The following is a 21,187-nucleotide window of genomic DNA, read 5'->3' as shown; positions in this document are numbered from 1 at the left end:
CTCAATGACTCCCTATTGTCCCAGAGAGCCCTCAGAGCCCTGCTGCCTCATCAATAGGCTGAGACACTGGATCCCTCTCTCTGCACTAATCTGGTGGTGTCTTCACCTTCTCAAGCACATCTCTCCCATCCCCAATGGGGCCAGCCAGACAGACACCTCTCATCGGGCCAGCAAGACAGACAGAGGCCCTGTACTGTGGTTCCGGAGGCCCTGTACTGTGGTTCCAGGGGCCCTGTACTGTAGTTCCGGACGCCCTGTATTGTAGTTCCGGAGTCCCTGTACTGTGGTTCCGGAGGCCCTGGACTGTAGTTCCAGAAGCCCTGGACTGTAGTTCCGGAGGCCCTGTACTGTGGTTCCGGAGGCCCTGGACTGTAGTTCCGGAAGCCCTGTACTGTAGTTCTGGAGGCCCTGGGCTGTAGTTCCGGAGGCCCTGTACTGTGGTTCCGGAGGCCCTGTACTGTAATTCCGGAGGCCCTGTATTGTAGTTCCGGAGGCCCTCTAGTGTAGATTCAGAGGCCTTAGTTGTATTGTGTATCATCAACCAACCATTGCCCATCTCAACACGGACCTCTGAGGAGATAATACGAAGGCCAAACATTGGAAAGAAGAGCCTGATTTGAAATGAACTCTTAACAAGATCAGGCTACTCCATGGAGCTTGGCTATATCACAAGTACCCTGTGTTAAAACGGGAGTCTGAACAAATACTTTAGGAACAGAGATAGACTTGATGACCAAAGCGTTTGAACAATTACAGTGTATGAGAGCAACTTGCTCACTAATTGAACACGTCATGGGAGGGAGGTAGAGTCTATGGATGGGCTGATCCTTTTTCTCTTAAAGTCTACTATGGTCATAGACATTTCAGATTGTCAAATGTTTAATCTAGGATGCATGCTTATGATACCAACCAAATACATATCCCTGGTTGTTAGTCCATACATGTCCATGCAAGACTGTTAGAATCAAGCAATGGGTGTGAAAAATGCCACAGACATTGTATATGACACCTGTGTCAGGCCAGCAAGTGCATCTATGTGGGAACAAGGCCTATGCAACTTGAACTAAGTTTGAATAGGAGGCTACTCGTTCCCCGGGGATATTTTCTCTGGAGCCCCTCTCTGGAGTCACTGATCCTTCTTACTATTGTTCAGTGGACTGGATCGGCCAATCACAAAACACGGTAGCACATTAAGAGGGCTGCATGGTGGAGGGCATCGGTTAGGTGACGAACGGACTGGCAGTGAGAATGAACTTAATCCCTTAAGCCTCGTGTTGGGACTTGTCTGTTATATATCTCTCTCCCTTCCTCCATCCCTCCGACACAGCAGAACACAGGCAAAAAGCAACAAGAGAACCTCAATCTACTTTGTCCCAAGAAATCTGTTTTTCACACTTTTCAGAAATGAATTTCACAAACTTGCTCATGCAGGTTTTATTGTGAATATAAACCATTGTTTTAGTCACCTTTTTTAACCTCATTATGTATTTGAGGGCATCTACAGTAATATCTAAACATAAATAATTAAATGGTCATAATAAACTAGAGAATCATTTGGAAGAGTTCATGTTTAGAATATTGTTTTTAATGAGTCCTTGCATGTCATTTGAAAATAAAGGAATATATATCTTCATTAGCCACAGGAACACATTTAGATGTATGTCTGGCTGGTGACACCTGAAGATAAAGTGTCACCTAAGGGATAGAGGCAACACCACTTACCTGTGATCCCGTTACCTTGAAAAGGTATCCTGCTAAAAGCTAGGATAATACGATTATCACTTAAAAGGTGATTAAGTGTCCAGGATGGTTTGGAGGGATTGATTTCAGGATGATTTTGGGAGCAAATGCTTGGAATGAACCCTCTTTGTTTCCAATAACATTATGATAGTTTACAGGAAGGCCAGCATGAGTCTAATTCTAATGTAACTTCTCTCTCTGTCACACAACATGTCCCTTAACGAATTTATAAACTTTTTTTGGTGTGCATCTTGATTTCTACTGTTGTTTTAATTACAAACAATATTCTGTAGATTCTGTAAACCTGCAAAACTACCAATATCACTTGCAGCAACTGAACATGCATTATAATGCTGGTACCATTTTGCTGCTGCCCCAACAGGTCAATCAAGAAAGAAGCATAAGATTTGGGCAACAAGTCACATGTAGGCCCTTCACTAATATCACACAGGGTCGTAGCCAGAGGCCCTTCACTAATATCACGCAGGGTCGTAGCCAGAGGCCCTTCACTAATATCACACAGGGTCGTAGCCAGAGGCCCTTCACTAATATCACGCAGGGTCGTAGCCAGAGGCCCTTTACTAATATCACGCAGGGTCGTAGCCAGAAGCCCTTTACTAATATCACGCAGGGTCGTAGCCAGAGGCCCTTTACTAATATCACACAGGGTCGTAGCCAGAGGCCCTTTAATAATATCACGCAGGGTAGTAGCCAGCGGCCCTTTACTAATATCACGCAGGGTCGTAGCCAGAGGCCCTTTACTAATATCACGCAGGGTCGTAGCCAGAGGCCCTTTACTAATATCACGCAGGGTCGTAGCCAGAGGCCCTTTACTAATATCACGCAGGGTCGTAGCCAGAGGCCCTTTACTAATATCACGCAGGATCGTAGCCAGAGGCCCTTTACAAAAATCACGCAGGGTCGTAGCCAGAGGCCCACTAAAATCACGCAGGGTCGTAGCCAGAGGCCCTTTACTAATATCACGCAGGGTCGTAGCCAGAGGCCCTTTACTAATATCACGCAGGGTCATAGCCAGAGGCCCAATAATATCACACGGGGTCGTAGCCAGAGGCCCTTTACTAATATCACGCAGGGTCGTAGCCAGAGGCCCTTTACTAATATCACGCAGGGTCGTAGCCAGAGGCCCTTTACTAATATCACGCAGGGTCGTAGCCAGAGGCCCTTTACTAATATCACGCAGGGTCGTAGCCAGAGGCCCTTTACTAATATCACACAGGGATGTAGCCAGAGGCCCTTTACTAATATCACGCAGGGTCGTAGCCAGAGGCCCTTTACTAATATCACACAGGGTCGTAGCCAGAGGCCCTTTACTAATATCACGCAGGGTCGTAGCCAGAGGCCCTTTACTAATATCACACAGGGTCGTAGCCAGAGCCTGATGATGAGATGCAACGAGGGTGTGCCTGCAACACACCGGGGTCATGAACTTGTGACTCTGCTGGGACATCTGTACACATTCTCCCACTGCGACTCCAGCACGCTCCTTGATATCAAGCCTAATGGTATAAAACCTTGCTTGGTCCTCACCTCTGAAAGAATTTGGCACGCAGACAGAATAGGAAGTACCAAAGGAGAGGACCCTCCTCGGTTAGGGACGGACAAGCCTTTTTGTTCGGGGACTCCCCGCAACAAACCCCAAAATATTTGTGGACATCTGCCCTGGGCTCATCTACATGCATAGCCCCAGCCTGGGGGGGGGGGTGACCTGCTCAGGAGACAATGGTGCTGCAGTCTGATCTATAGCCACTACTGCCTTTATATTCCAGCTCAAAGAACAGACTCTAAAAACTGGAAAGAGAGAGGACTAAGGGAATGTCAGGACCTCTTTCCAGGGAGGATTGATACAACTCGCATTTTGGTTTCTCCTCCCTCCAAGCCTCCCAGGAATGATCATTTTTCACCATGCAGGCGACCAGACCTTTGTCCATAGGCTGCCATTCAGGGGAACTTGGCGTAGTGAAGGACAGTGGATACAGAAAACAGGATGGATCCATCTGAATGAAAGGTGGATTTGGTGGTCCCTAAATTATCCACCAAATAGTGAAGCTTTTAGCAACGCGTGTTGAATTTAGATACATTTAATGTCAAATAAAAAAATATTGATATATTTATAAAAATGTTTTTGTGAAAAGCATCATTTAATTTAAGATTGCTTTGTGAAGTCACTGGGAAAAGTAGCAATCACAAGTAATCCTGAGAAAAACTATCATTAGTCCTGTTGACTCGTGTCTAGTAGGAACAATAACACCATCTCCTGGTCACAACATGAACTGTATGTGTAAAGTGCATGCTCACAATAAGACAGGGCTCTCAACACATTTCTTTGTACCCATGCTCCTCCAGTAACATGATGCCAATATACACTGAACAAAAATATAACACTCAACATGCAACAGTTCATATAAAAAAAAGTGTGAATTTAAATAAATTAGGTCTTAATCTATGGATTTCACATGACTGGGAATACAGAAATACATCTGTTGGTCAGATAAAAAAAAAAAAAAATTAAAGGCAGGGGTGTGAATCAGAAAACCAGTCAGTATCTGGTGACCACCATTAACCTCACGCAGCAGAAAAGAAATCTCCTTCACATTGAGTTGTTCAGGCTGTTTGTGCCCTGTGAAATGTTGTCCCACTCCTCTTCAATGGCTGTGCGAAGTTGCTGGATATAGGCTAGAACTGGAACACTGTTGTACACGTCGATCCAGAGCATCCCAAACATGCTCAACGGGTGACATGTCTGGTGAGTATGCAAGCCATGAAAGAACTGGGACATTTTCAGCTTCCAGGAATTGTGTACATATAATTGCGACATGGGGCCGTGCATTATCATGCTGAAACATGAGGTGATGGCGGCAGATGAATGACACAATGGGCCTCAGGATCTCGTCACGGTATCTCTGCATTCAAATTGCCATCGATAAAATGCAATTGTGTTCATTGTCTGTAGTTTATGCCTTCAAATATCATAATCACCATGGGCAGCATCTTAGTAGCATCTGATGTCAACAATGTTGACATCAGCAAACCACACGACGCCATACACGCTGTCTGCCATCTGCCCGGTACAGTTAAAACCGGGATTCATCCATGAAGAGCACACTTCTCCAGCGTGCCAGTGGCCATCAAAGGTGAGCAATTTCCCACTGAAGTTAGTTACAACGCCAAACTGCAGTCGGGTCAAGAGCATGGTGAGGATGACGAGCACGCAGGTGAGCTTCCCTGAGACGGTTTCTGAGTTTGTGCAGAAATTCTTTGGTTGTGCAAACTCAGTTTCATCAGCTGTCCAGGTGGCTGGTCTCAGATGATCCTGCAGGTGAAGATTTTTATTTTACTAGGCAAGTCAGTTAAGAACAAATTCTTAATTACGTTTACGCCATACAACGGCCAAACCCGGATCGACGCTAAGCCAATTGTGCACCGCCCTATGGGACTCTCAATCACGGCCGGTTGCGATACAGCCTGGAAGCCAGATGTGGAGGTCCTGGGATGGTTACACGTGGTCTGCGGTTGTGAGGCCTGTTGGACGTACTGCCAAATTTCCTGAAACGACATTGGAGGCACCTTATGGTAGAGAAATTATCATTCAATTCACCGGCAACAGCTCTGGTGGACATTCTCAGATCATCCCGCAGGTGAAGAAGCCAGATGTGGAGGTATTGGGCTGGCGTGGTTACAAGTGGTCTGCGGTTGTGAGGCCGGTTGGACAGACTGCCAAATTCTCTAAAAATGGAGGCAGCTTATGGTAGAGAAATTAACATTCAATTCACCAGCAACAGCTCTTGTGAAAATTCAATTCTCTGGCAACAGCTCGGGTGGACATTACTGCAGTCAGCATGCCAATTGAGACATCTGTGGCATTGTGTTGTGACGAAACTGCACATTTTAGTGGCCTTTTATTGTCCCCAGCACAAGGTGCACCTGTGGAATGATCATGCTGTTTAATCAGCTTCTTGATATGCCACACCTGTCAGGTGGATGGATTATCTTGGCGAAGGAGAAATGCTCAGTAACAGGGATGTAAACAAACTTGTGCACAACATTTGAGAAATAAGCTTTTGATGCATCTGAAAAATTTCTGGGATCTTTTATTTCAACTCATGAAACATGGGACCAACACATTACATGTTGAATTTATATTTTTGTTCATTATACTTTCAAGCAATGCAATCATCTGAACGTCTGCATGGGAGGCATTTATTAATTAAAATGATCAACCAAGCTCCTTTTAGACTCTTGCCCTGATATAATTGGTTACATTATTTCTCGTCTCTGCATCACAACAGCCGGGGAAACAATCAAAAGACCAGCATCTGACAGGAATGTAGTCCTATACAAATCAAAAATGTGTCTCGCGCTTATAAATTTAGCAAGACGAGTCATCAGAAAACATTAAAAACAAAACCAGGCATACGAAACTCCCTACATTCTCCAGACCCATCATGGTTGGTTCCTCCTGGTACAGTACATTGGTTAAAATAAAAAAGTTACAAAACACGAAAGCTAAAAAAAAATAAAAAAAAAATGCTGAAACTTCCACTCTAGCGTTACAAACTAACTCTATCCACGTGTAAACAGTTCCAACACCTGTCATTTCCTACACGGTTGTCTTCGTCCCTGTGGTACTTTGAGCTTTGGCCTTCTCCTTTTCCAGATGTTTCTGGAAAAAAAATACAAAAAATAAATAAGGGACAGCATTTAGATTTCAGAGCAAATGTTTTTTCTGACGATGACAACGGTTTGATATAAAGTGAGAGACGTATTGGTGTGTTTTGTATCAGAGCTTTAAATGACTGCTTAGATATTTTGGTATATCTGCTAATTGACAAAAATATTGTATATGTTTACCTTGAGTTTTTGGTAGTGAGATTGACTGCTGCAGTGAACCTTCTTGGCTGTCTCCTCATTGGAATAGAACAGGAAACAGACTCTACAATAGTATCCCATCTTCACATATTCAACACCTGCAATCAGACAGTGTCACTATGATGTTTGGTTGTAAGAATTTCACTGTAAGGTCTACACCTGTTCTATTCAGGGCACGTGACAAATAACATTTGATTTGAACATTTGGTTATAATGTATGAAATATGATATAATCTACATGGTCAAAAGTATGTGGACACCTGCGCGCTGAACATCTCATTCTAAAATCATGGGAATTAATATAAAGTTGCCCCCCCCCCCCCTCTTTCACTCCTACAACAGCTTCCACTCTTTCCACTAGATGTTGGAACTTCCATTCAGCCACAAGAGCATTAGTGAGGTCGGGCACTGATGTTGGGCGATTAGGCCTGGCTCGTAGTCGGCGTTCCAAATTCATCCCAAAGGTGTTCGATGGGGTTGAGGTCAGGGCTCTGTGCAGGCCAGTCAAGTTCTTCCACACCGATCTCGACAAACCATTTCTGTATGTACTTCGCTTTATGCACGGGGGCATTGTCATGCTGAAACAGGAAAGGGCCTTGCCCAAACTGTTGTCACAAAGTTGGAGGCACAGAATTGTCTAGAATGTCATTGTATGCTGTGAGGTTAAGATCTCCCTTCACTGGAACTAAGGGGCCGAACCATGAAAAACAGCCCCAGACCATTATTCCTCCTCCACCAAACGTTACAGTTGGCACTATACATTGGGGCAGGTAACGTTCTCCTGGCATCCGCCAAACCCAGATTTGTCCGTCGGACTGCCAGATGGTGAAGCGTGATTCATCACTCCAGAGAACGCATTTCCACTGCTCCAGAGTCCAATGGTGGCGAGCTTCACACCACTCCAGCCGAGGTTTGGCATTACGCATGGTGATCTTAGGCATGTGTGCGGCTGTTCGGCCATGGAAACCCATTTCAAGGAGCTCCCGACGAACAGTTCCTGTGCTGACGTTTCCAGAGGCAGTTTTGAACTCACAACCGAGGACAGACAATTTCTACGTGCTTCCGCACTCGGCGGTCCTGTTCTGTGAGCTTGTGTGCCCTACCACTTTGTGGTTGAGAAGCTGTTGCTCCGAGATGTTTCCACTTCACAATATCAACACTTACAGTTGACCTTGGGCAGCTCTAGCAGGGCAGAAATTGAAAGTCACTGAGCTCTTCAGTAAGGCCATTCTACTGCCAATGTTTGTCTACGTAGATTGCAAGGCTGTTTGCTCGATTTTATACATCTGTCTGCAAAAAAAAAATAAAAATGAATCCACTAAATTAAATGGGTGTCCAGATACTTTTGTCTGTGTAGTGTATACATTTTTAATGTGATGGACAAGACAAGAGTTGCCTGACAGAATTTTTTTTTTTATTCTGTTATTAAAAAAATAAAAGTATTTCTAAACTCATAGAAAACCATTTTCCCTCTAGAGTATTCATCTGAGCATGTCCTTACCCACTGGGTTGTTAGGCTCATAAGGCCCCAGAGGAACAGGACTGGTTGATGACAGCTTCCCCCCAGCCAGGGATGGTGTGCTAGCAGTCTCTCCATTCTCCTCAACGCTCCTCACACTCACTATGGAAATTGGCGTCTCGTTTTCCTCCATTTTGATGTTCTACAGTATAGAGCAATAGAGAGTCAGTTCCTTAAGTTACTACCTTCGGTTGACAAACTAAAACTGCCTCGGGTTACATCCCAAAATGGTGTCATATTCCCCATCAGATCATCATAGAGGAATTGCTGATGATGACAGCGAACTACGTTTGACCAAAGCCCCATAGGACTGTGATCCGTAGTAAAACACTATAGTGAATATGGTGGCATTTTCAGAACAACCAAAGCCAGATAAACTTACCATGTCAGTGTCAATCTTGTGTACAGCTGAGTTCTCAGAGGGTTGACCGTGTTCTCCCTGGACCTCCTCCTCCTCCTTCCTAACCTCTACCTCACTCTGCTCAGTGGGCGTCTCCATCTCCTCCTTGTCTTTGTCATGCTCGTCTGCTGAGGATGCCGCCGTCTCCTCTCTGGACTTCTTGACTGGAGGTTCTTCATCCTGTTTGGCTGAGCTTTTGGCTGCTGAGCTCCTGTGGGAGCTTGTTTCACTGCCTGATCGCTCCCTCTTCGACGGCCTCTTCTTCTCCTCAGAGTCAGGGCCTGGTGGTCGGTGTCTAGTGTGGGAAAGAGCATTTCATCTTTAGTGAGGAAGAGCAGCATCTAAGTAGTGACAGAAATAAGTTGAAATGTACAACGCTCACAGCAATTACATTAACTGTTGTTTCATTTGACTCACCCGTATTTGAGTTGTTTGTACTTCCTGCTCACGTACACCGTTAGTCGCTTGCCCTCGAATTTAGGGGGCGTGTCCTTGTAGGTCTCAGACATTCTCTCAGCGTCCTCTCCACGTTCCATCTCAATGAAACACTAGAAATTAAATAATTAACATACAAATTTGGATTTCTATTGTATCCCACTCATTCCAAGAAGCTCTGTAGCCGAAGAGAGAACAAAATATTTCATTACCTCGTTGCGAGATCTGTTCAGGAAATAGCGTCTCACTTTGCCGAACGGTTCAGCAATTTTCAGAAGAGAGGCATCTGAGGATTTGAAGTGGGGAATCTGTCCCACGTATACCACTCTCCCACTCTGCAAGAAGATCAGAAAACATTAAACAACTTCTACTGTAGAAGGCTGACCAACAATCTGCAGGTACGGAGCTCACCTGAATGGTAGCGTATGTCTGTGAATGGTAGATTTTCACAGATTTCCCACACACAGTTGGTGTTACATTTCCACTGTAGAAATTGACCATTGCTTTTGCCTCCTCTTCCGAACTGAGTTGCAGAAAGGCCTAGGTTCACCAACAAACAAAAGATACACAATAGGTACACGTTGCCTTCACTATTTTTCGCTTCACTGTCAAATTAATCTATCAACCAACCAACTAACTAACTTTACCTCAGGTCTCACGTCAAGCACCAGGTGCTGAACTACTGTACCGAAGGGTTTGGCCAGGGCCAAGATCTCGTTCAGAAAACCATAGGCTCGTTTAAATCCCACAACGTTGACCACTCTCAATCCCCCAATTTTCTTATAGCTTCCTGCAAAGAGAATGAGAGCGACAATTACACAACTGTTTACTTTTCCAACAACAGTTGCTGTAGTTTATTTTCATGTGGGCCGACACTGCAGCAATGGTTTTCAATTCCACAGACGCTGTCATCAATCATCCTAAATGAAATGATCAAACATCATGCTAGAGGTGAAGTTAATGTTGTTTACCTGAAGATGAGTACTTTTCTTTGGATGAGGAGTCCTGTCTCTCCAAGTCATCGTCCTCTGCCAGCTCATCCAGAGTCACAAAGTCATCCATGTTCTCTGGGAAATCCTGCTCCATGCTGCCCTCCTCCTGTCGGAAAGGAATAACATGTATGTCAACATATTAGTTACATATTCAACATAAAAGTACCAGTTAAAAGTCTGGACACCTACACATTCAAGGGTTTCTTTATTTTTACTATTTTCTACATTGTAGAATAACAGTGAAGACATCAAAACTACGAAATAACACATATGGAATCATGTAATAACCAAATAAGTATTTTAAAAAATCCAAATATTTTATATTTGTGATTCTTCAAAGTAGCCACCATTTGCCTTGATGACAGCTTTGCACACGCTTGGCATTCTCTCAACCAGCTTCACCTGGAATGCTTTTCCAACAGTCTTGAAGGAGTTCGCACTTGTGCGGAGCACTTGTCTGTTTTTCCTTCACTCTGCAGTCCAACTCATCCCAAACCATCTCAATTGGATTGAGGTCAGGTGACTGTGGCAGATAGGTCATCTGATGCAGCATTCCATCACTCTTCTTCTTGGTCAAAATAGCCCTTACAGAGCCTGGAGGTGTGTTTTAGGTCATTGTACTGTTGGGGGAAAAAACGATAGTGGAACTAAGCCCAAACCAGATGGGATGGCGTATCGCTGCAGAATGCTGTGGTAGCCATGCGGGTTAAGTGTGCCTTGAATTCTAAATAAATCACTGACAGTGTCACCAGCAAAGCACCCCCACACCTCTTCCTCCATGCTTCACGGTGGGAACTACACATGTGGAGATCATCCGTTCACCTACTCGGAGTCTCACAAAGACACAGCGGTTGGAACCAAAAATGTCAAATTTGGACTCATCAGACCAAAGGACAGATTTCCACCGGTCTAATGTCCATCTCTCGTGTTTCTTGGCCCAAGCAAATCTCTTCTTCTTATTGGTGTCCTTTACTAGTGGTTTCTTTGCAGCAATTCGACCACGAAGCCCTGATTCACGCAGTCTCCTCTGAACAGTTGATGTTGAGATGTGTTTGTTACTTGAACTCGGTGAAACATTTATTTGGGCTGCAATTTCTGAGGCTGGTAATTCTAATGAATTTATCCTCTGCAGCAGAGGTAACTCTGGGTCTTGCTTTCCTGTGGCGGTCCACATGAGAGCCAGTTTCATCATAGCGCTTGATGGTTTTTGCGACTGCACTTGAAGTAACTTTAAAAGCTCTTGAAATGTTCCGTATTGACTGACCTTCATGTCTTAAAGTAATGAACTGTCATTTATCTTTGTGTATTTGAGCTGTTCTTGCCATAATATGGACTATCTTATGTATACCACCCCTACCTTGTCACAACACAACTGATAGGCTGAAACACATTAAAGAAAGAAATTCCACAAATTAACTTTGAACAACGCACACCTGTTAATTGAAATGCATTCCAGGTGACTACCTCATGAAGCTGGTTGAGAGAATGCGAAGACTGTGCAAAGCTGTCATCAAGGCAAAGGGTGGTTACTTTGAAGAATCAAACAAAATATATTTTGATTTGTTTAACACTTTTTTTGGTTACTGCATGATTCTGTGTGTTATTTAATAGTTTTGATGTCTTCACTATTATTCTACAATGTAGAAAATAGTAAAAATAAAAACCCTGGAATGAGTAGGTGTGTCCAGACTTTTGACTGGTACTGTATGTCAACATATTAGTTACATATTCAAAATATTAGTTACATATTCAAAATAAATGTTTACAATATGAACAATATACATGTTTTATTTAATTTAAGGGAGATATGTCACTGTGCTCAACAGAACAAAAACACAAGAGTAGCGCCAACTTGTAAGCAAGACAAATATAATATTTTCTTGGACTGTAAATGTTTTCTGTTGTTGACCTACCTGGTCTGCAGGTAGTTGTTCCTCATGCATCTCTGAGCTCTCTGCTGGCTCTGAAGACGGCATGTCATCCTTGTCCTCGGTCTCTGGCTCATCTGTAGTGGCTTCAGTTTCCATCTGTTCACTCTCAGGCTCTCCCTCTGCTTTCTCCTCTGGATCAGGCACAGTCCCCTCCACCTCTGACCCCTCAGCCTTCTCGGTGACATCACTACTGCTCAGAACCTTTGCAGTGCTCGGAACATCGTCAGAGTCCGGAGCAGGTTCCTTCTCCTCCTGGGATTCCAGACTGGTGTTGGCAGCAGTCTCTGGGTCTTCCGTCACGGCTTCAGCCTTGTCCTCTGACGGCCCATCATCACGTGAACCTTGGTCTCCCTCTCCTTTGCACTCCTCAGCTTCATCTCCCTCCATCACACCAGCCACCTCGTCACCTGACCCCTCTCCCTCTCTCCCTGACCCCTCTCCCTCTGCACTGCAGTCCTCTCCTTTTCGTGGTTCCTTCTTGCCCTCTTTGGCTTTGCTGCTAGAGGAAGATTTAGCGCTCCTGGAGGAGGAACCTCTGTCTTTGGGCCCAGTACTACTGTTGCTTCTCCTTCTCTTGTCATCCATCAGTTTGTTGGAGCGATTACTCACACTGTTACAGACAGACAACAATCCACAATCAGTACAGCGACCTCTGTGAAAAAAGGCCAACTAAGTCCTCTAATATGATAATGAAGCACTGAATCAATCTTGGAATTCTTACTTTAAGGTCTTGTACTTGGTACAGATGTTTAAGCGGACACTCTTTCCCTGGATGGTCAGTGGATTCAGAGTGTAGTACTTCACCAACATCTCAGCATCCTCTGCAGACCCCAGCTGAACAAAGGACTTGGAAGACGAACGCAAACGTTTATACATTTTAAGCTTTCATGACAGATCCAGAATATAATAAAAAATTATATCCTCAAGCCTCCTTGCAGCATGCCTAAGGCACGCTCACACAGATGAGCAGGGACCCTGGGCATCTTTCTTGTGGGGTTTTTCAGAGTCAGTAGAAAGGCCTCTTTAGTGTCCTAAGTTTTCATAACTGTGACCTTAATTGCCTACCGTCTGTAAGCTGTTAGTGTCTTAAGGACCGTTCCACAGATGCATGTTCATTAATTGTTTATGGTTCACTGAACAAGCATGGGCAACAGTGTTTAAACCCTTTACAAATGAAGATCTGTGAAGTTATTTGGATTTTAACGAATCATCTTTGAAAGACAGGGTCCGGAAAAAGGGACGGTTCTATTTTTGCTGAGTTTATTAAATCATATGCGCCATTTGGCAGACGCTTTTATCCAAACGTTAGTATATTTTTTTATACAGAGAACAATAGGACTTTTACCTCATCAGTTAGAAACAAGTGTTTCTCCACGGTGCCGAAGCGCCGTGCGATGGTGAGGAGTTCCTGCTTCTTCTCATTCTCACGCGGCAAGTTGGAGAAGAAGACTACCTGCGATTGGTTCGCTGGCGCTGGCTCTTTGCCTTGTTTCGCCTCCCGGTTGATTCTCTCAGTTCTGCTGTCTTTCTGTATTCAGAAAGAGGAACATATTACGTGTACTGATCTGCATGCATGATCACGGCTTGAATTGAATGGGGTAGTTAACGGTCAGCAAAGATAGATACGCAGCTGAGTGATTTGAAGTATTTCATCTATAGAACAGATACAGGCAAAACTAATGAAAATAGATTAATAAGGACATTCCAATATTACCTGAATCACCATGATTTCCTTGGACAGATAACAAGTGATTTGTTTCCCATACAACACCGCTGGGGTCTGCTGGTAGTAGCTCACCACATCCCTAGCTTCCTTATGAGTCTCCATTTCTAAAAAGGCCTGTGGAGTAGAAATAGGCATCATGAACCCTGTGTTACAGGACAAGTCAGCAGGTGCTCTACTACAACCACGTCATCCGTTTACTTCTGTTAAAAAGAGATAAGAGCAAGTCAAGTGTTTGAAAGAGTTTGCATTGTGATCTATATATTTCCAGTTGTACTGTAATACGTTAGTTACTCTGTTGAAGCAGAATTTATATATATACACATTGTAATAAGAGGAAAGTGGTGGTTTCCTGGACACTCAAATTAAGAATCTTTATAGTCAATGACTAGGTGCGTCATTTCTCAAAAGTGTGTGGGCACAAAAAAAATAAAGACAACCTCGCGTGCCACAGTTTCCCCCGCAAAGATTGGTATTTATCAAGTTTGAACTTGAGGGGAAAGCGTGCGTATTTCCCCTCACTTCTCAGACCATGCATATGCAGAACTTCTAGTGGTTGATCAACTGCATTGCAAGCAAATATTGTTGTTGTTTTTTTGGAGGGGGGGGGGGGGGGGGGGGGGGGGGGTGATTGAAGTGTTTGAGGCATGGGAATTCTAATAATGGTCGGCCAATAAAAACAGAGGGTAGGTCTAATGTGAAAACAGATGTATTTGCCGCTGGGGAAGGAGATTGTATAGCAGCATATTGACGGATATATTTCTATTACTTTTATTTGGTCAGAAATGTTTGTTTAAAAAGTCACTGCAAAATATTAAAACATTCTGCCCAAACCTCTACAGAAATGTGATCAAATTTACCATTGCGCTTTAGAAACTGTCATGACCCAGTTCCAACATTTCCAAATCTCACAGCAAATGAGTGCGTTTTTATCGTTTGCATAAAAAGTGAATGGAGGCTGTTTTCCGGGCGGGGTTGTAACGCTTGTTCACGAGCGCAGAAATAAAGTATGGCTCTGACTTATCATAAAAATTAATTTTGATAAATCCCATTTAGTTTGTTGAGCACGCAAATCCTAGAATCTCCACGTAGGCCCAGAATTGAACATGCCCCTGGCAAGGTGGCACAAAGTGTCGTGCTTTACCTTGTTCTTCAGTACCAGGTGTTCACAGAGAGTTCCAAAGGGTTCAACCAGGGCGAACAGGGCTTTGTTAGACAGAGGACTCCTGTCATATTTAGCCACCACTACTTTGCTTCTGATCTGAGGAGGAGAACAGTTCAGACAGATACAAAAACAGGTTGAATCCATGACTTTCACACCAAAGACATACCAGTAAAATACATTCGTTTTTGATGAGGAGTTACCTGGTCAGTGCACTGCAGTAAAAAGACTGTATTTGATCAAGATAATATCATGACAAATAAAACACATTACCTGCTTAGGTGGCATAGAGTGTTGATGTGGCTTGCCTGATCCAACATTAGATCCAGCACCCCCACCTAAAAAGACATAAAAGGTTTTATATATATATATATATATATATATATATATATATATATATATATATATATATATATATATATATATATACACTGCTCAAAAAAATAAAGGGAACACTTAAACAACACAATGTAACTCCAAGTCAATCACACTTCTGTGAAATCAAACTGTCCACTTAGGAAGCAACACTGATTGACAATAAATTTCACATGCTGTTGTGCAAATGGAATAGACAAAAGATGGAAATTCTAGGCAATTAGCAAGACACCCCCAATAAAGGAGTGATTCTGCAGGTGGTGACCACAGACCACTTCTCAGTTCCTATGCTTCCTGGCTGATGTTTTGGTCACTTTTGAATGCTGGCGGTGCTTTCACTCTAGTGGTAGCATGAAACGGAGTCTACAACCCACACAAGTGGCTCAGGTAGTGCAGCTCATCCAGGATGGCACATCAATGCGAGCTGTGGCAATAAGGTTTGCTGTGTCTGTCAGCGTAGTGTCCAGAGCATGGAGGCGCTACCAGGAGACAGGCCAGTACATCAGGAGACGTGGAGGAGGCCGTAGGAGGGCAACAACCCAGCAGCAGGACCGCTACCTCCGCCTTTGTGCAAGGAGGAGCACTGCCAGAGCCCTGCAAAATGACCTCCAGCAGGCCACAAATGTGCATGTGTCAGCATATGGTCTCACAAGGGCTCTGAAGATCTCATCTCGGTACCTAATGGCAGTCAGGCTACCTTTGGCGAGCACATGGATGGCTGTGCGGCCCCACAAAGAAATGCCACCCCACGACTGACGATCAGTTTGTGATCCATCTTTGCAGACGGAAGCTGGCAGAAGGGTTACAGATGGTGAGAGACTGAGTTGGTGGACTCAATTTGAGGGAGGTGAGGCATCAAAAACAATGGCAAATGTTTTTCTTTTTTATATATTGCATTTCAGTTGAGTCGAAGTGAAATTTAACTATTAATGTTTTTGATTTTTAGTTATGCTGTTCATGACCGCCAAACCGGTCATGCTGGAGGATGTTGCAGGCAGCAGAACGTTCTCCACGGCGTCTCCAGACTGTCATGTCTGTCACATGTGCTCAGTGTGAACCTGCTTTCATCTGTTAAGAGCACAGGGCGCCAGTGGCGAATTTGCCAATCTTGGTGTTCTCTGGCAAATGCCAAACGTCCTGCACGGTGTTGGGCTGTAAGCACAACCCCCACCTGTGGACGTCGGGCCCTCATACCACCCTCATGGAGTCTGTTTCTGACCGTTTGAGCAGACACATGCACATTTGTGGCCTGCTGGAGGTCATTTTGCAGGGCTCTGGCAGTGCTCCTCCTGCTCAAAGGCGGAGGTAGCGGTCCTGCTGCTGGGTTGTTGCCCTCCTACGGCCTCCTCCACGTCTCCTGATGTACTGGCCTGTCTCCTGGTAGCGCCTCCATGCTCTGGACACTACGCTGACAGACACAGCAAACCTTGCCACAGCTCGCATTGATGTGCCATCCTGGATGAGCTGCACTACCTGAGCCACTTGTGTGGGTTGTAGACTCCGTCTCATGCTACCACTTGAGTGAGAGCACCGCCAGTATCCAGTATTCAAAAGTGACCAAAACATCAGCCAGGAAGCATAGGAACTGAGAAGTGGTCTGTGGTCACCACCTGCAGAATCACTCCTTTATTGGGGGTGTCTTGCTAATTGCCTATAATTTCCACCTTTTGTCTATTCCATTTTCACAACAGCATGTGAAATTTATTGTCAATCAGTGTTGCTTCCTAAGTGGACAGTTTGATTTCACAGAAGTGTGATTGACTTGGAGTTACATTGTGTTGTTTAAGTGTTCCCTTTATTTTTTTGAGCAGTGTATATATATGGCTTGTCAAGGACCCACAGTCACTTAAATTACAACATGGCAGTGGCCAGCTAAACAAAACATGGATTACTGTCTTCCTTTGTCCCTAGACTGATTACAGGGTCAGGAAGCCAATATGTAATTTAGTAATTTGGGTGAACTAGGCCTATCCCTTTAATGACAATGATAACATGGTAATGAATACAAAAATGAATCAGTAAGTGACAGGAATAAGTATACATTGGTTGCGTCTGAAAAGGTACCCTATTCCCTATATAGTGCACTACTTTTGGCCAAAGCCCTATGGAACCCTAATGAAAAGTAGTGCACTAAAAGGGAATAGGATGCCATTTCAAACACAGCATTACCCCAGCCGGAGCTCATGCGCCCTCCTCCAGCCTGCTGCCTTTCAGCCATGGGGATTGGTCCCAGGAGACCGGCTGATTGATTGGTGGTCTCCAGTTGATGAGACCCACCACTGAAAAGGGACAAACATGAGATTCAGTCTAATTACATAAGACTGATTCAGCCATGTATTTAAAGTGCAACTTCACTTCCTGATTTGGCCTCGTTTTATATTTGGTTCATCAAGAAATGCTAGTGTCCATGACTTAATTCAAACTCGAGTTGGTTTTGGGGTGTGGTTGTCTCGTGTGTGTGTGTGTGTGTGTGTGTGTGCGTGTGTGTTCGCAGGTGGCAAGAGTTAAACAAATTATTTAGACAATTAATTTTAGCTGACTGGTGTGCGACGGCGGTAAATTTGGTTTGAATTTGGATAGCCTATCCCCGGGGCTAGTTAGGGGCCATCAATAAATTAAACAATGTAAATGAGTTAATATTCTCATTCCTTTTAGTTCTCAATAAATGCTTTCAATATTTGTAAATTAATTTCTGCAATTTATAGTTGGTTTGAGGTTACGTCATTGAAATTTCAACATATTGTCCCATTTTATCGATGGTCCCTAACTAGCCCCATAGGGATATCCAAAGTCAACCCAAATTTACCAAAGGGATTCCGACCGGGTCGAGTGCAGCTGCACGCCAAATGTATAATTTCTAGTGTGATGCCAGCTGTCGGCAGGATTAAAACAAAGCCAACCTTCGTTTATGTTGTGATGCAGTCAAGGACCACAAGCCTCACAAAACTCTGTTTTGGACAAGACGGACTTTATGACCAAAATGACCATATTTACACTCTGTAGTCAATGTTGACAGTAGAATAAATGTTTCACACTGATAGATGCCACATAGGCATGAGAAGTTTTTTTTTTAAGGGGCAATTACTCTTTGAAGTCTAAACACCTGAAGGTTTCTTGTTAACTGGTTCTTGTTCTTTAACAACTCTTGGGACTAATATTTGCAAACATGTTATAACAACCGGCGTGTGTGTGAGAAAGAGAGAGCGAGAGTGCACGTGCGGGAAAGTGAGACACATACCTTCTGCTTGTGGCCATGTGTGGATCCCATTCTGGGTACCTAAAGATCATGGGAGAACATTGGTCAAAAATGATTGATGGTTCACACAATTTTATTTTAAAATATATATATTTTTCCCTCTCTCTTCATGCATTAGTTCAAACAGGCAGGGTAAAAGTTGTATACAGACCTTTCAGTGTGTATCACATTCTTCAGTGGCTATTTGAACATTAGTCAAAACAACCTTGTTGCTAAAAAAAGGTCTTTACATAACGTAGTGTGTTTGAAGAGGAATAATAACTTACATTTGCAGGAGGAGCCTCTGGTTTTCTGTGTGGCGTAATCCATCCGTGTGCTGGTTCCACTCCTGCAGACCAAGACAACCACTGGATGAGTGACTGATTTACTGAATACATACACTGTATACATTAATTGGCTCCCACACCAATTAGAAAGCAAAAGGGTGACTAAACTACGGCTCTTCAAAAAAGGAGAAAGAAGCTGAATAAGTGGAGATATGATGCTAATATAAAACAGACTTGTTGAATCATTACTTAGTGTACTGTAGAATTGGCTTTTCATCACTTGATAAATCAAAAGATAAAATATTTGATTATAAAATTCAAAAAAGTGGTCTTGAATTGAAAGTGTCCGTGCGTGCATGAGAGTAGCAATCAAACTGAGATCAGAGCAGACGGTGTGAAATAGACAGGTAAAGTGGAAAATGAATTGGAGTTAATACTCACCATGGTAGAATGCACGTCAAAATCACAAAGAGCGCACACATGGGGAAACATGTGAGGTATAACTCCTAAGAAGTCCTGCACTTTGCCTTGGGACGGGGAACCCATTCTCCTGGTCATAAAGACACTGTCTGCCGCTGAGGGGGGACCCATGCCCATACCGCTGTAGCGATCATGGGAAAGATCTGAATACCACCCTGGATCTCTTGCACCACTGCCGTGGCCATAGTCGAGTTCGTACCTTCCAGCTGAAGTGTCTTGGATAGAACTGTAGCCCAAGTCTCCTTGCTGAGCGTGGGCCGAAGCTTGCCCCATGGAACCACCCAGTTTGCCAACACGCATGTCGCCCCAGTCGTCTCTGCTGGCTCTGTATGAGGGCTCAGAGGAGAGGCCGGACAGGTCCCCTCTAGAGTTGCCTGCCATGCGTCTGTCAGACTCCACCTTCCGGTTCTTAAGCTGCATTATAAGGTGAGGCAAGGTCTCCACACTAATGTTGTCTTCTGGGATCTGTGCCAGCATGTCTAGGTCAGCGGGCGACAGGCCCAAGCTGGCAAACAGCTTCATGGAGTTGCCAATGTGGCTGCCACCACCACGACGGGACAGCTGCGGGTCACGGTCACCCTCACCACCCCCCATACCCGAGGACATGCTGTGCAACTGTCTGGAGGTTGAGCCATGATGGAGACTGTCTGAACGCTGTTCATTCATGCTGAAGTTGAGGGTCTCAGCAGCAGCCAGGAGCCCGCGTCCCACAGCAAAGCCTTTCTGAGAGCTATCAGATGGAATCTTCTGGGACATGGTAATCCTCAAAATGGCTGACGTGCTCTAAACTAACTCAAAGTGAGATTACACAGCACAATAACAGAATAAGGAAGCAGTTAAGTGAGGGCCAATTTAGAAGTCTTTGAACGAAGAGAAGATTCAGTCAATTCAAAAACTGACAACGACGTGGCAACAAGTCAACGTGGATGAGGAAAAGGAAAACTCTCCTCTTCATCTGATGGAATATTTCTGCAGAAACATAATGGTGAAAGTGTAGGGTGTAAGTTCTTGTCTGCCACCCTCCTCCACAGTTAGCATGGGGATATGGAGGTGCAAACAACACTGTCCGCAGCCAGGTTCAGTTAGCCTACAATGTACAGATAGCAAGTGTTGAGAGAACGGCCCAATTGAAATAGTAGTCAATTGAACTGTGTTCAGAATCTGAATGTTACGTTTATATGAAAGAAACAGGAAGAACCATTTATAAAAGCATTGAAGAGAGACCACTCACAGAAAAGGAGGGAAATGTACAGTAAAGATTCAGACGTGAATTGACCTCATACGAAAGTAGAGGAAGATATACAGTATCATTAACTGTATGTCATAGCCAGAAGAGAAGATATATCAAACATGGGTTCATCTTCATAGAGAAAGGGTAATGCACCAAGTGACCAACAATTGTCCTAACTGCAGTTTGGACACAACTTAAAAAAGAGCTTAAAATGTTTAGTTACAAGGTTACAATGCTTAAAAAGGGAATTTGAATCCAGTCTCTGGATCAGAACACTCTTAGATCCAGCTATAGCAAAGACAACAGTAGAGAATGTATCGAAACATTAGCTATTCAAGTTGCTAGCTAACACGAGATTCAGCTAACCGCAAGAGCTGGTTTTTCGCTTTTTGTCTGTGCTGCCAAAAACATTTCTACTCAGTACGTGAATATTTGCTGAATCCTGTGCGTACGAGATATAAACACGTTTAGTTTGAAGATAAAAGTAACTAACTAAATGTTAATAGGTAACAGCAGCATAACATATATTTGATGTGAAAGGCAAGGCCTCTGGCCTAGCTAGCTTACGAAGCTAATTTGCTGGCAGCGAGCTGCATGTTTTCATCATGAGATGTATATTATGCTTCAAAAAAAATAGGAGATCAATATAAACAATATATATTCGTAATTTGTAACGTTAGTTATTTTAAAGTCAAACGAAGATTTCACGAATTTAGGGAACTCAGGTTTATTGTCCTTACCTGCGCAGGATGGGCTCACGCGGCGTTGAAGCTATATAACGAGAGTCGCA

General features: G+C 43.9%; 1 protein-coding gene across 3 annotated transcripts; it reads right to left on the bottom strand.

The window, feature by feature from the left end:
- Positions 1-5,829: 5,829 nt before the first annotated feature.
- Positions 5,830-21,180, bottom strand: LOC120062515 (matrin-3-like). 3 transcript variants are annotated; one of them, XM_039012550.1, is made up of 20 exons: positions 21,138-21,180; positions 19,128-20,135; positions 18,687-18,748; positions 18,403-18,441; positions 17,334-17,443; positions 15,063-15,127; positions 14,772-14,888; positions 13,619-13,744; positions 13,250-13,432; positions 12,626-12,750; positions 11,887-12,514; positions 9,953-10,079; positions 9,629-9,771; positions 9,393-9,521; positions 9,194-9,316; positions 8,964-9,094; positions 8,529-8,841; positions 8,129-8,288; positions 6,610-6,725; positions 5,830-6,421 (listed from the first exon to the last, which is right to left on the bottom strand). In XM_039012550.1, the coding sequence occupies exons 2-20, from the start codon at positions 19,920-19,922 to the stop codon at positions 6,359-6,361; spliced, it is 3,555 nt and encodes a 1,184-aa protein (XP_038868478.1). In that variant the 5' UTR covers positions 19,923-20,135; positions 21,138-21,180; the 3' UTR covers positions 5,830-6,358. The 3 variants fall into 3 exon arrangements, with proteins under 3 accessions (XP_038868478.1, XP_038868477.1, XP_038868476.1); XM_039012549.1 differs by having other exon boundaries at positions 19,128-20,253; positions 21,138-21,178; XM_039012548.1 differs by lacking the exon at positions 21,138-21,180 and having other exon boundaries at positions 19,128-21,131.
- Positions 21,181-21,187: the final 7 nt, after the last annotated feature.

Source organism: Salvelinus namaycush, chromosome 17 (assembly GCF_016432855.1).
Source record: "Salvelinus namaycush isolate Seneca chromosome 17, SaNama_1.0, whole genome shotgun sequence".
Lineage (NCBI taxonomy): Eukaryota > Metazoa > Chordata > Actinopteri > Salmoniformes > Salmonidae > Salvelinus > Salvelinus namaycush.
This window is presented reverse-complemented; position numbering and strand designations above follow the sequence as displayed.